At 40.5% G+C, this 14,437-nt stretch overlaps 2 protein-coding genes across 2 annotated transcripts in view; one reads left to right on the plus strand and one right to left on the minus strand.

Annotated features, from left to right (window-relative positions):
• Positions 1-2,542: 2,542 nt before the first annotated feature.
• adgrf3b (adhesion G protein-coupled receptor F3b) lies at positions 2,543-11,649 on the minus strand. Its single transcript, XM_031582042.1, has 12 exons — positions 11,610-11,649; positions 11,181-11,305; positions 10,522-10,743; positions 7,820-8,074; positions 6,542-6,688; positions 6,244-6,431; positions 5,811-5,993; positions 4,140-5,444; positions 4,004-4,045; positions 3,537-3,572; positions 3,378-3,445; positions 2,543-2,987 (listed from the first exon to the last, which is right to left on the minus strand). Exons 1-11 carry the CDS (start codon positions 11,642-11,644, stop codon positions 3,389-3,391), a joined length of 2,595 nt encoding a protein of 864 aa, XP_031437902.1. The 5' UTR covers positions 11,645-11,649; the 3' UTR covers positions 2,543-2,987; positions 3,378-3,388.
• A 2,423-nt stretch (positions 11,650-14,072) lies between these two features.
• The window catches only part of LOC116223698 (adhesion G-protein coupled receptor F1-like), a 3,335-nt gene continuing 2,970 nt past the window's right edge, over positions 14,073-14,437 (plus strand). Inside the window, exon 1 of the mRNA XM_042709888.1 lies at positions 14,073-14,082. Coding sequence (XP_042565822.1) covers positions 14,073-14,082 — 10 coding nt within the window. The remainder of the gene's footprint in view (positions 14,083-14,437) is intronic.

Consider the following 14,437-nt stretch of genomic DNA (forward strand, 5'->3'; position numbering starts at 1 on the left):
TGCCCGTGTCATGCCAAAGGCAGGGGTCAGGATCATAATCACCTTGTGGATGCTTCTCGTCCGTCTCCTTGTTGTCCGCCTTGCCCTCTGAAACCTTAGGCCTCAGGTGGGTCACAATCACCATTGCCATGGAGCGAGCCTTTCGGGCGTCCCCTCATACTTCAGCCAGCAAGTTTTTGGCTCATGGTAGGAGCTGTCAGGGCTCTGATCGTTGTACACTTCAGTGACTGCCACAGTCACCATGAGGCAGATGCAGCCAGTAGTGAAGGACTAGATTAAGAATACCTTCTTCCTCAGAGGATGGAAAATGAAGATCGGTTGGTGGAGAAGCACCATGCTCAGGCAAAGCATGCAGTAGAACATGGTCAGGTAGAAGAAATGCTCGGCTACCATCAAGTTGAGACACCAGGGTGTTATGTATGAAGCTGAATGTTGCGCTTCATTTATGGTGACCACTAGGTGGCACCTGTGTCCTGTATAAGTTCGGTTGTCGTTCGTAATAAACGGGACTAGCTGGTTGAACAAGCTAGAAGTGTTTACGTGTCGCTCTGTGTGTGCATGTGAAATAGTTTACATATAGGCTAGCCATAGAAGCTAAATAACACAGGGTTTATGGAAATCCTTTATCAAGGGGGACATCAGGAGGCTGCAGTCGACCAGGAAAAGGAACACGGCGATGTTGACTGATGCCATGTGACAGGAATGTGAGAGGTTTGTCTTGGCAACATATGAAGACGATTAGGAAACAGATCGAGATCCCAAGCCTAGCATAGGTAGGGTGACCAGATTTGAGTTTGTGAAAAAGAGGACACTTCGCCGCCCCCCCCCCCCCCCCCAACGGAGTTTTTGGACATCTTTTTTTGCATGCAGACGACCCCGCCCCCTCCCCCGCGATGAAGTTTTGACATCTTTTTCACATGCATGTCATGTAGGCTACTGTTAGTCCAGGCAAAATAGCGTTTTACAACAGACTAATTTTAAAATAATTTTTTTCAGCATAGATCATTTCTATGAAGTGTCCAGAACAACATACTAAAAGTCCTAAGAAATCCTAGTTGAGGAAATATGTTTAATTCTCATCAATCTGAGATGTGTGCTAATAATGCATGGCAAAAATACACCTCAAAAATGTAATTTTTTCCTTGAAACTTTACACAATGAAAGTACCCAATTATTGTCTTAAATCTAAATGACATATTACTTTAACCTATTTTTTTTACATTAGCCTCTCTGATATCTCTTAGCTTTACAATTTGTTAACCAAACTAGAGCTTCAGTTTAGTAGTCAGTCTATTTTGCAAAGTAATAATATGAATTCAATAGGTTTGGTCCATGTATATGAAGAACTTTGAAGTGTCACACACTCCCAAAACATCTTAGCAATACATGTTGACAGTAACTCTATTGTGTAAAACATCTTAATAAGGTGTGTTACTGTTATGTGATAAGTGAGTGTCACCCTCTCTTAGGACTGGTTGAGATGGACTCTCCTTCAGGGAAAGTACCCTACAAATCGAAACAGGAACTGAACTGCTCCATCGATGACACCTTAAGCACATGCAGCTGGTTTATCACAAAACAAGGGAGCGAACAACCAGCATCCATCGGGAATGGGTCACAAGTGATAGTCGGGTCTTGGTGTTCAAACTTCACATACCTTACACTGCTCCAGGCCACAGGGCTTTGGGATGGTATGTTCATGTCCCTTGCATCAGCCAACCAAACATGAATCCTTTACATTTGTGTGGCATACTCCTTGACTTGTTAGACCATTTTAAACCAGGGATACTATTCTTGAGACCGGTTTTGGTGTCAAGAAAAACCATGAATACCAAAGTGCTCTGTTTCTTTCTTGGTCTGGAGTTTAGACATATGGGGCCCTCTTTTGGCGGCAAAAAACAGCTGGCAGAAACGGCCTATTTCACCAGGCAGGTTATTTATCATGATCATGGACTGGAGAGCCCTCTCGTCTGACAAACCCCCTTCAGGCCATGGTATGTCTGAGGCAGTTGTGTTAAGACTATTTCCTAAAGTTTAAAGGATACACTGGCTTCTTCAGACCCATGAACAAAAGCCCTTTGCAAACAGTGCAGTTTGGTGAGGCGTTAGCTCACCATTCAGATAAAGTATCCATTCTCCAGTCAAACTGAGGTGAATGTATGTTTAGCCAGGGATAGCCTAAATCTATTGTCTCCTTAGCAGGGTGAATTAAAAAGAATCTACAGAGTTCATTATGGTTAGATTTGGTCAAACTGAGTTAGGCACAATATTTTGCCAGTGTGCATTCTTGTAAAAACCATGTACATTTGTCTCAGTGGACTCATAAGCCCTTATAGAAACTACAAGATGTGACTGAGATGTCTGAAATTCAATATTTGTTACTGCTTTTTAAACTTCATGCGTAATATAAGACAGAAATGACTATTACTTAATCTGAAAAGAATGCAATTTTTTTATTGTCCAGATAAACTTCAAACCTAGTCTACATTCTGGAGGCATTTAATAAGAAAGTTCAATTAAAATCATGTATGTCAGTCAGGTATGTTCACAACAAACAAACAAAGCTACTGTTTTATTTCAAGACAAATACAAGTCACTCAAATATTAATGGCTATATTACAGGATTTTGTGGTAGAATCTACATTGCATTAGTTTACATTACATTAAGTTAGAGGTCATGTTAGTATGGTCACCAAGAAACCTAACCTAATGCATGAGTTGTCTAGGTGAGGCAATCTATGAAACATGAGGGCTGAGGGGAGATTACTTTTCATAGCAACTGTTTCGCAATAAAGTATCTGTCAAACTAATCATTTTTTTTTGTATTTCTGTGATGGCTTTGCATGACCTCTGTGGACCCTGCTGAATGGCTTCTTTCCATTTAGCTGTTTCCATTCTCGGCCGAGCTGCCTTGAAAATCCTAGTGACACCCTGGTCCTAAAGCAGGTCTTGATACCCATTCATCAACTGCCAACAGACCACAGAAGCTGTGGAGAAGAGATTTGCAGAGTCACTGAGTCAGATAGTAATGTAGCTGATAAAGCATGAGGCGTAATGCAGATGCTCTGGACAACCAGCTATCTTGGACACTTCTAGAGGTATTTGCAGGTTTGTGGAAGTATGCTGGCTAAATAGAGGTCTGTAGCAGTAATAAACCTTGATTGTAGTGTACCTGGTGATCTGTCCATTTGAGTCTACTTGAAACGACTGAGGGTAAAAACAGACCTTAAATAGCTCTGAGGGAAGTATCTACTCAAGTGATACATTTGTCAGATGTGAGATTGTTTTGTCTATAGATAAGAAGTCTATAGGTAAGATGTCTATAGATAAGAAGTCTATAGGTAAGACCATCTTTTGGTAATCTGTCCTGAACGTACCTTTCTTGGCATCACTTCTTAGAAATGGATGATGTCAGATTTCGCCTGCTCTCACTTTTTGGGGATTTCTGTAGAAAAACAAAAAGAGATGAGTAAAACAAACTATGTATAAGTCATTTGGATAGAAGGATCAATGTCTCGTTAGTAAAGGGAACTCACAGTGACCAGTATGTATTTCAAAACTTCATCTCGGACCTAATCGAAACCAAACGAAGAGGAAATGTCACTGCAGAAGTGTTTTGTGAAGATACATTTACATTACATTTAGTCATTTAGCAGACGCTTTTGTCCAAAGCGACGTACAAGGGAGAGAATATTCAAGCTACGAGCAATAGAACCTGGTGTAACAATAAATAAATACTACTTTACATTAGAAATATAACAAAATGAAATAAAAAGAAAGAAAGAGTGCAGAAGTGTAACTGCTGTAGTTGCAAGTTACGCACTAGTCGAAGTGCCAGTTAGGACGGGAAGTGCTCTCTGAAGAGTTGGGTCTTCAAAAGCTTCTTAAAGGTAGAGAGGGACGCCCCTGCTCTGGTAGTGCTGGGCAGCTCATTCCACCAACGATCTCCAATTTGATTGCAATACTTGTGATAAAAGGCTGAATAAAAGATAATTGTACTCACCCTTTTTTCACCGAGACATCCTGTTACTAAAATGAAGAAGCCCTGCAAATGCAAAGACAACAATAACATTACAAATCCACCACAAGCATTAAGGCTTAAAATGGAGGTATTCATGAAAGAAAACATCAAAACATACCTGCAGCGAGTTGACAATGGTGAAAGCATAGTGAAGTAATACTCCAAAGGTTGACCTTTCCATGAAGAACATCAAGAATCCAAGGAGCCATGTCCCACCGAAGACAGGGGTCAGAAACACTATTGCCTTGAGGATGCTTTTCAAAGTTTCCTTGTCGTCTGCCTTGCCCTCTGAAACGTTGGGCCTCAGGAGGGTCATGATCACCACCACCATTGAGAACAAGTTCATTATTGTGATGACCCCCACTGGGAAGAGGAAAGCGTGGAGTGAGCCTTTCATCGCGCCCTCGTACTTCAGCCAGCACGTTGTGTCGTCGTAGTAAGAGCTCTCTGACCACCTGCTGTAGTACAGATATGAGATGCCAACTGTCACTGTGGGGCCGCCATACCCAATGGTGAAGGATAAGATCATGTAGACTTTTCTCCTGAGTGGACTGAAGACGAAGATTAGTTGGTGGAGAAGCATCAAGCCCAAGCAGAGCATCCAGAAGAACATGGCGACGAAGAAGAAGTGCTTCGCCAACACCATGATGAAGCAACAGGGCTCTCCGAGTTTCAATGGAAACGCCGAGGCTAAGAAGCTGCAGTCAGCCAGCAGTAGACACAAGGCGATGTTGACCAGGGATGTGTGACGGAAATGTGAGAGGTTGGACTTGACTATGGCAGTCCAAACTAGCCACTCAATGAACAGAAAGACAAGGAGAGAGCAGATGGATATGCCAAGTCCTATGTAGGTGATCATACTCAAAACGGGCGAATCAACAGGCTCCTTGGAGAAGAGTGATGAGAAGGAGGTCAAGTGGCTGCATTCACAGATAATGGTATCTGTTTCCATCCTCGCCACACAACCCTCTTCTGACCACCGACTGCCATTGGTCTCCCAGAAAACACAGTAAATTTTGTCAGGAGTTGCTGAGGTGTTGTCGAAAGGAAACGCTAGGGTGATGTTTGCCGTGTGATGAGAGGCATTTTCAAGAGTGGCCGAAACCACAATGCTTGCGCTTTCTGTGTTTTTTATGTTATTTGGGAGTAGATTGGCCAGGTTCTTCAGTGCCACTACTTTAGACTGGTGTGCCGTAGTTGACAATGCCATTTGCACACCCATGATCGTTCTGTTACAGGTGTCATCATTTCGGCAGACTTGTAATTCTATGTTTGAAGAATTGTGCCCTTCACTTTGGTTTAATTTTATGTTCACCACCAGCTCCTCAACTGCTTTCAGGTAGTTCTTAGACAGGCTCTCTGAAGCGCTTGTGTCATCAGTCCATGGTGTGGAAAGTAAATTGCTAGCAGAATCTATGAAGTCCTAAAAGAGAATAACATTCATCTATTTGTTTCCCCACAATATCATGAAACAACAGCACATTTAAAAAAAATTGTGCACTAATTATACTAGCAATATTGATAGAGAGGACATGATTAACCCAATTAAAGGACATGACAAATATTTCCGGAAATAGCCCTGGCTGGAGGACCTTTTTCCTTTATAACACTATCACCAGTTTCGTATCAGCTAGTCAGTTTTGAGTCATTCAGCTAAACAACAGGTCATTAGTTCATCCCTTTGGCATGCAAAACCAGACAGTTGGTTGCTAGTTCCAATTTTTGCTAAATGACGTTACTCTATATGACCTAGTCTGGACGGGCTTACAAACACATTCTGAATTCTCACATTCATCATTGAGTCATCCTGTAATGTGACTGTAGAAGAGGCATCCGCCATTCCATCCAGGATTCCTATGGTGGCCTGGATATCACCAAGGGTCAAGTTGGAGCCGGCGGCACTGTTATTTTTCAGGCCAGAAAATATTTCTACAGCAACCTCAGGGGTGGCATTAAGTCCAAGTTTGAAGTACTGAAATGGCACACACACAAACACACACACACACACACACACACACACACACACACACACACACACACACACACACACACACACACACACACACACACACACACACACACACACACACACACACACACAGAGAATGTAGGTGGCCAGAGAGCTTCGCTTGTCATTTGTTAGTTATATAAATAGGCATTGGAAAGGCCAAGTGTTCTAAGTGTTGTACTGAAGTGCTGAATAACTGAGGTCATAGACCTACCTCTACAGAAGAACTCAACTTGTTTATTGCCTCCGACACACAGTAGTTCTTTTCAGACTGCCACTGACCTTCTTCATTACAGGTTCGACTTATGTTGCCCGTCCTTTTGGGCGGGCATGGCTGGGTGGCAGTCGAACCAGCCTTGGTCTTTTTCCAAGGCCATTCGGCTTCACAAAATTTGTCACTATCTTGATATAAATGAAACATGTTGTTTGTAAGATGTATGATATACATGCAGAGAAATGCAGAGCAAAGCTGGCTATGATAGCTATGGCAGAAGTGTTGCTGTATCACTTACTATAGAGGACTGGGATCTTTAAGTTTTGTTCTATATTCTGATTTTGGCTGTTTTCGAATATACATTTAGCTTCAATGGTTGGTTTTCTTTCTCTACAAGGTACTTGTATATTGCACGTATAGTTAATGTTTTCCGCCGACTTTCCTTCTGAAAAAAAGAAACATGCCAAAGACCAAAGAACAATCATCTAGTTATTTCTGGAGTTATCATACAGTCTTATGTTTCTACTGAGACATACTGGTTTAACAATTAAAGGGGAAATTTTAATGAAAATTTCCCATCTTTTGGAGTCCAAATTTACTAGGGACAAAAACAATCAAAATCGGTCTAGTATTGAGTTAGAATGCTCTAACTGGCAACCGCAAAATGGCTTTATAAATGTAATCCTATGGGGCAAGCATCTGCGTCAAAATAAACCGCTGGTTTTCATCACTGACAGGCTCATAATGTTATTCTATGTGTCTGACAACATGGAAATGATCTCTACAGAGATAGACCTGTGTCTGTTTACCTCAATTACTGTATGACTGTTTTTTTCTACAGTTTCTCTGCTTGCCCCATATAATTACATTGTATAGCCATTTTTTGGTTGCTGGTTATAGTGTTCTAACTCAATACTGAACTGATATAGATTGCTTTTGTTCCTAGTAAAAATTTGGACTCAAAAAGATGGGGAAATAGGGACCAGGTAAAAAAAAAATATCACAGATGCTTCAACCTTCTCAAAAATGAATGTTGAGAGAGGTGGTGCACAGCAGAAGTGGCTGTTCAGCCCATCACCCAGCTCTCCTGTTTGGTAGCCATGGCAGCACAACATGGTACGCTAATCAATCCGTTCAATCTGTTCTACATCGCATTCATTGTGATTTGACTGGGTTGGGAAGACCACGCACACTCGCTGCCAATTACTAATAAATGTGGACAGAACTGACATGGTGGCTACCATATAGAGGTACTACCATATGTGGTTAGGGCAATTACCATGTTTAGGACATTCACAGTTCACTCTAATACCTTGGATCATGTAAATACTATGGTGCAACTGCAGCGGTCTGACCAAGTATTGCTGAAATGAGCTAAGATGTTACCAAAAATAAATAAAAGTCAACACTGACGCTGTACATGAGGCAGAGGTGCCCTGGCCAGACCCAAGCAGAGCATGCTCTGTGACACGCATGGGTGAGGACACACATATAGCAGTGTCAAATTAATATAGAAGATTTTCAGTCACTGTTGGCATCATTGGGATAAGTGGTCAGATCACATCACAGCTCTTACCTTCTTTGACCATAGTTTTCGGATCACCGTTGAAGGTTGACACCGACAGGGTGACAGTGTATTCTACAGGACTGGTAGGAGGTAAAATTACACACTTGACAGTCACACCAATCACTTTGTCCGGATCGGGCACGTCGCAGTCTGCCGTCTGGGGATCACTTATCATTGTGATTTCATCAGGAAGCAAGTCAATGCTTACATTTCCAGAGGCCTTGTGTGATATTGAACCATCAGTAAACTTGCATGTATATAAACCTATATCAAAAGGAAAACAAAGAAATCATTAGGCCTATGTGCTTCAAACAGTTTATATAGAGCAGATAGAAAACAGTGCTATGGTCAAGACCATGTTAGTCAATACCAAGACAAACCAGAGATCTATTCCAATCAAGACAATTTGAGACTTCTAGGGCCCTAGTTTGATGGTGAAAATGGCTGGCAAAAACGGCCATAAACTCTGGCGATAAATTAAAAAGTCTGCCATGGCGTGGATATTGGATATAGGCGTGGTGACATATTGTTCTCTGAAAGGGAACATTTGCATTCACAAACCAAGACTGCCCAAGTCAGATTTATCTGTCTGCCAAAAAATATCACGCTCCCTTTATTGGAAGAGGTAGTCTAATTTGTCCGACTTGAATTAAATGCTCAGTCAGCAGTAAATGAATGTCATCCATGATGTAAATACACAATTATGACATTTCTTGTTATTTCTATTCACATGTTGTAGGCCATTAGAGAAGGCATAAAAAGAAATGCCGTGCCACAACACCGCATTTTCCACAACGGAATGCAGAAAGAGATTGCGTTCAAGTTGGTCCAGGTGTTGAAATCCATCAACATAAACATCAACATAAACATAGCTCACTACCTTCAATATCTTATGCATTCCCCATTCATGTAGGCTACTGGTCACTGCTGCTCTTGCATTTTACACATCAGGTTCCCTGTCCCATATTATCAGTACATCTAAATATAAATCTGGGTTTTAGACACTTGAATTTGGTCTCAAAAGGAATACCGGAATACGCATGTTTATATATGCAGTATGAAGGTTTCTAAGCTCTAAAACCTTTACTTTTCGAGATATTCAAGACATTCAAGATTTGAAGCTTTTTGCACCCCACGCGAATATCCCCCCCAAAATATCTTGAATATCTCGAAAGGTAAAGGTTTTTTTAGAGCCTAGAAACCTTCATAGTGCATATATAAACATGCGTATTCCGGTCATTTTCAGACCAAATTCAAGTGTCTATGACCTTCTGAAGCTGAGATACAGATGTGCTGGACGCGCCCTAAAAGGGCGTGGCAAAATCTCGATGTTCGCTCGGGTTACAGTAAATGACAGCACCCTAGTTTTGTTCCTCATGGTCAAATTAGCCAGAAACCGTTGAGAAATGTCATGCCGCTCATACTTCATACTCAACCTATGGGCTGCTACTGGAGTAATATTGATCTCTGCAAAAAGAATGTTAACTTGTCATAAAATCTAAGCCAAAGCCTTTTTTTACAGGCTCAAAATGACATACACTGATTAACAGTATAACCGTCAGTTCAAAGGGATGAGGTTAGGGCATATACAATTATGTGTCAATTAATTGTATTGTATTGAACAATGGAAGGGGGACTATGGTTTATTCCTCGTAAAAGCGCTCCTGGAGAACACTAACCCACTGCGATATTGCCATTTTACATTGTATTCTCATCTGACACGTTCAGTTTAATCGTATTGCTTGACAATGCCTGGCCTGACTCTGCCCACTAAGTGCCTTTGGCCACACCTTTACGCTCTCTCTGAAACCTGTCCTTTTTTGTGCAGCAACAGTGTGCATTTGCTGCCATTACCGCCAGCAGTTTTCGCCCTCAACCTAGGGCCCCTAGTCTGTCAGTTGCTTTACTGTTTACTACATTTACATTTACATTTAGTCATTTAGCAGACGCTTTTGTCCAAAGCGACGTACAAGGGAGAGAATGTTCAAGCTACGAGCAATAGAACCTGGTGTAACAATAAATAAATACTACTTTACATAAGATATAACAAAATGAAATAAAAAAAGAGAGAAAGAAGTGCAGAAATGTAACTGCTGTAATTGCAAGTTACTAGTCGAAGTGCCAGTTAGGACGGGAAGTGCTCTCTGAAGAGTTGGGTCTTCAAAAGCTTCTTAAAGGTAGAGAGGGACGCCCCTGCTTACTAATGCCAGTAGTGGAGGAGGAGGCAAATGAGACTGGGTAATCAGAATTGTCAGATCGTCATAGGGACCACTTAGTAAACTGTGAAATTGGAATGTATTTCATGCAGCCCTTTCGTTGACCTATTTATGTCTCTAATCAAGTTCAGGGACTTGGGGTTGAGACTCCATTGACCTTAGTTTGAATGATGGGCAAAGTATTCTAAAAAAAATATTTTAAGATAATTCAATAGTTCGTGAGTGAGACACTTTGCTCGTTGCCCAACTTTGCTCTTGTATGTTTAAAGTCAAGACCTAGAAAAGAAACAAAGGACTTTGGTATTCTTGTATTTCTTGAGACCAAAGCCAAAGTCTCGAGAATAGTATCCCTGGTTTAAATGTTCTAACAAGGTAGTTAGGCTAAAACACTACAACTGTACAATGTTTTACAATGGACTTGAGGAGTATGCCACTATGCCACACAAATGTAAAGGATTCATGTTTGGTTGGCTGATGCAAGGGACATGAACATACCATCCCAAAGCCCTGTGGCCTGGAGCAGTGTAAGGTATGTGAAGTTTGAACACCAAGACCCGACTATCACTTGTGACCCATTCCCGATGGATGCCGGTTGTTCATTCCCTTGTTTTGTGATAAACCAGCTGCATGTGCTTAAGGTGTCATCGATGGAGCAGTTCAGTTCCTGTTTCGATTTGTAGGGTACTTTCCCTGAAGGAGAGTCCATCTCAACCAGTCCTAAGAGAGGGTGACACTCACTTATCACATAACAGTAACACACCTTATTATGATGTTTTACACAATAGAGTTACTGTCAACATGTATTGCTAAGATGTTTTGGGAGTGTGTGACACTTCACAGTTCTTCATATACATGGACCAAACCTATTGAATTCATATTATTACTTTGCATACTCATGCAAAATAGACTGACTACTAAACTGAAGCTCTAGTTTGGTTAACAAATTGTAAAGCTAAGAGATATCAGAGAGGCTAATGTAAAAATAGGTTAAAGTAATATGTCATTTAGATTTAAGACAATAATTTGTTCAGAACACAATTATCTCATTACCCATCTTTACCAGTTATAGCCAGTAGTAAAATGCTGTGGATTCCTGACATGGTTACAATGCATGCAATAGGTGTGAGGGATCCAGGGGGAGAGAGGGCCCTTACCTGTTGTTTCAACACTAATGCTGGCCGGCAGACTGCTCTTCAGCCCTTCGATCAGTTTAGCCAGTTTGGCAGTCTTAAATACTCCGGCGAGTGTCACTTCAAACTCAGCACTCGCCCCATTAGGGCTAGTTAGAAAAAAGAATCTAGGGTTTTAACACCTGTGATGACAAGCTGCAGCAGTTGCAGTTGGTTCAAACAATCAAATTCTTTGTTTAGTGCCTTAACACTAGACCATTTAAAAATAGAAACTGAAAGTGCTTACTTATGTGTGTAAGTGTGGGGGTGAAGATGATATGTCAGTGCTACTCTATCATCACACTTTCATTTTTTTTGTATTTAATGGAAGCAGGTTTCTACAGAGATATGAAGGAGATAGAGGATTGAGGAGCTCAAGGCTGAATCAGGTCAACAATCACAACAAGGTGTTACCTGACTGTGGTGATGAGCTTCTCAAATCCGTTCATGGTGTTAAAACCTGATGCCAACTAAAATAAGCAAAAGCAGAAACTCATTGTCCCAAATTAAAACAAAGAATTAGTGTGACAAAACACACACACACACATATATATATATATAGGAACTGGGTACATACTGTGTTATTTAAGGAAGCTGCATTCCACTGTGTATTTCCCTGGTTTGACATAGCTCCCACCAGTTGAACTGTATTAAAATGAAAAGGAAAATGCATAAATTACTCAAATATGCTAATTGACAGATGCTAATTTATTTTAAGATTCTGGGACCCAGATGAAAAACTCACTTGACACTTTGGGAATACACAGAGGTGTGTAGTGAGAAATGTTTGCCACACACTCTGGTTTGTTGCAGCAGATTGAGTGATCATCACACACAGTGTTACTCCAAATATGCTCAGACCCGCACAAGCATGTTGTCTCATCTCCAATAGTCCGACAATCTACACATAACACAAGGTGGACTGAGATTAATGTATATCTGTGCAGCTATCAATATCCTAACACTGTCTTTTTAAAGTTATCTTATTATCATTAATAATTATCATTAATATATATTTAATTGTAAATCCACTGATCATGACAGGTGCCCCGATTAAAGGCTTTTAAGGTGTATGGGTTGGAGTATTTTGAGCAAACATAAAGAAGATATTCACATGTTATTATGTATTTTTAGATTATTATTATTTTCTCCTTTTCCTCAGAAGGGAACATGCTGGTTCAATCTGCATGAATGTTATAATCTGTTAATCACAGTTTGCATTGTGAATGCTGCTGTTCTTCACATCTGTTTAAGTCTGTTCTGTATGATCCATTCATAAACTAGATCACATTATCTTGACTGCTTCCAGTGGAGATAAATGGACATGTGGGAGCTGTGTTGGTGTTGTGTTGCACAGGGTTCTTAAATGAAATGGAAAAAGGTGGAGCTTTCTCCTGAAATCTCACCATGACATGCTGAAACAATTTTGTTACAAAAATGTTACGTAACCACCTTACCTGCCACTAACACAGCCTCTTGAATGGTTCCGATTGACGTGCCTTGGTATTGTAAATCTAGGTTCCTCAACTCTGTTAGGTTTACACTTATAGAAGAATTACCCTCAATCATGAACTCTCCAGTGAAACTGGACGACCCTGGAACAGAATGCGAAATATCATGCTGGAGCCAGAAGCTGACAGCAGCATATACATATTTATAACATCATTGGGGCAAATAATGTCATCTCTTTAACATGGGGACATCTAAATGTCATCTGAAAATGTTGAGTGTGAGGATTAAATGCAGACGTGATCTGACCGGCCACTCACCCATGACTTCTTTCTGCGTAAAAAAAAAAAAACAAGCTCTGTTTAGTTCATTTAGTTAAATTATTTTAAGGAATTATTGAATATTTCAAGTGTTTTTAGAATAATGCTAGATGTGCCACATAGCTGTGCTTAATATGACTGCCACATAAATTGAGAGAATGAGCAAGAATTAAGTGAGAAAATAAGATATTTTGCATTCCAATAAAAGGTGTTTTATTTTCATAGACTAAACATTTGTTGTATATCTTCTCCTGAGTGAAGATTAATGAAATTCATTTGTGGATCTGGCGTTTTTTTTACTGATAGGGTGTGAAGCAGTACCTGTGAATTGCGTTCTGCGGTTTGAGATCTGTGTAGTGAATGTGAAGATGAGTGTGACTTTATAACAGAAGTGTTCTTGTGCTAAATTCGAGCATTTTGTGGAAAACCCAAGCAAGAATATAAGGTTCATTGTATAACTATTTAAAGTTTTGAAAAATATGCACACATATATATGTAGGATTATTAGTTGAAGGCAAGAATATATTTGCAGACAATACTAAATGTAGAACAAATGTAGAATGCTACATATAGGCTCACAAGTATTGAGTTTCATAATAATACATTAAAACATTGTTTCAAGCAGTGATCATTGACGTTAAATACAATGTGTGAACTGCCCAAGCAGCAAATGGTTAAATTATTTGAGTGCTTCGACACGTGAAAGAAGGCCATTTGAATTTTGTAAATGTTACATTTGGATTTAAGGAGAAAACGAGTGGTCCTCCTGCCACAGGGGGGCGTAGGGCCTTTGCAAGTCAACACTGCACAAGGGCGCAGAGGTGGAGATGTGAGAAAAATGGATCTGGAGCAAAGTGCAGTGAGGTAGTTGTGACAGTAGGGCATGGTAGGGTGGGTTGGCGTTGCAGTGTTTTTAAGTGTGGTTAAATGAATTGTTGTATTGTCATGTTATAAGATGTATATAAAGATGAAATGCATGTTAAAGAAATATTGCTGTTTTGGAACCGGTAACCACAGGTAGGTGGGTTTGGGGTTTGAGTGGACATGTCTCAGTTGTGTGTAGTATAATACTCAAACTAGTACCACATGAGTGGTTGAATAAATCGTAATGAGTACGGGTAATGTGCATAATTGTTGGCAAAATGGTTTTCGAGGTATTGACATTTGTCAGTTGTTTTGCCCCAATGAACGACATTTCCAAATAATGTGGTAGTGCTGCAGCGTGTCAAGATTTGAGCCTTTAAATGCATGCATTGTCCACTAGGTGGCACTACTCCACAAATTAATCATAATGAGTTACGGTCATGCCTTCTAGAGGCCAACTTTCCATAAAAAAGATGGCAATTCATGACAAAACAGTAGTCGAGCTATGGCCCCAAAAGTGCTTTGAGCCTACCTTACTTCAGGGGGGCGCTAGCATTCCTTACACTCCCGTATCAGCCATGGACTACAACCAAGTTTACTGTGGATTGG

This window comes from Clupea harengus, chromosome 15 (assembly GCF_900700415.2).
Source record: "Clupea harengus chromosome 15, Ch_v2.0.2, whole genome shotgun sequence".
Taxonomy (NCBI): domain Eukaryota; kingdom Metazoa; phylum Chordata; class Actinopteri; order Clupeiformes; family Clupeidae; genus Clupea; species Clupea harengus.

What these genes read in the sequence shown, in the direction of transcription:
- adgrf3b (XM_031582042.1), bottom strand. Translation starts at nt 11,644, where the DNA reads ATGAACGGATTTGAGAAGCTCATCACCACAGTCAG. An exon ending in CCATTGTCAACTCGCTGCAG is followed by an intron (nt 4,046 to 4,139) that starts GTATGTTTTGAT and finishes TTGCATTTGCAG; the next exon opens with GGCTTCTTCATTTTAGTAAC. An exon ending in GATGTCTCGGTGAAAAAAGG is followed by an intron (nt 3,573 to 4,003) that starts GTGAGTACAATT and finishes GGTTTCGATTAG; the next exon opens with GTCCGAGATGAAGTTTTGAA.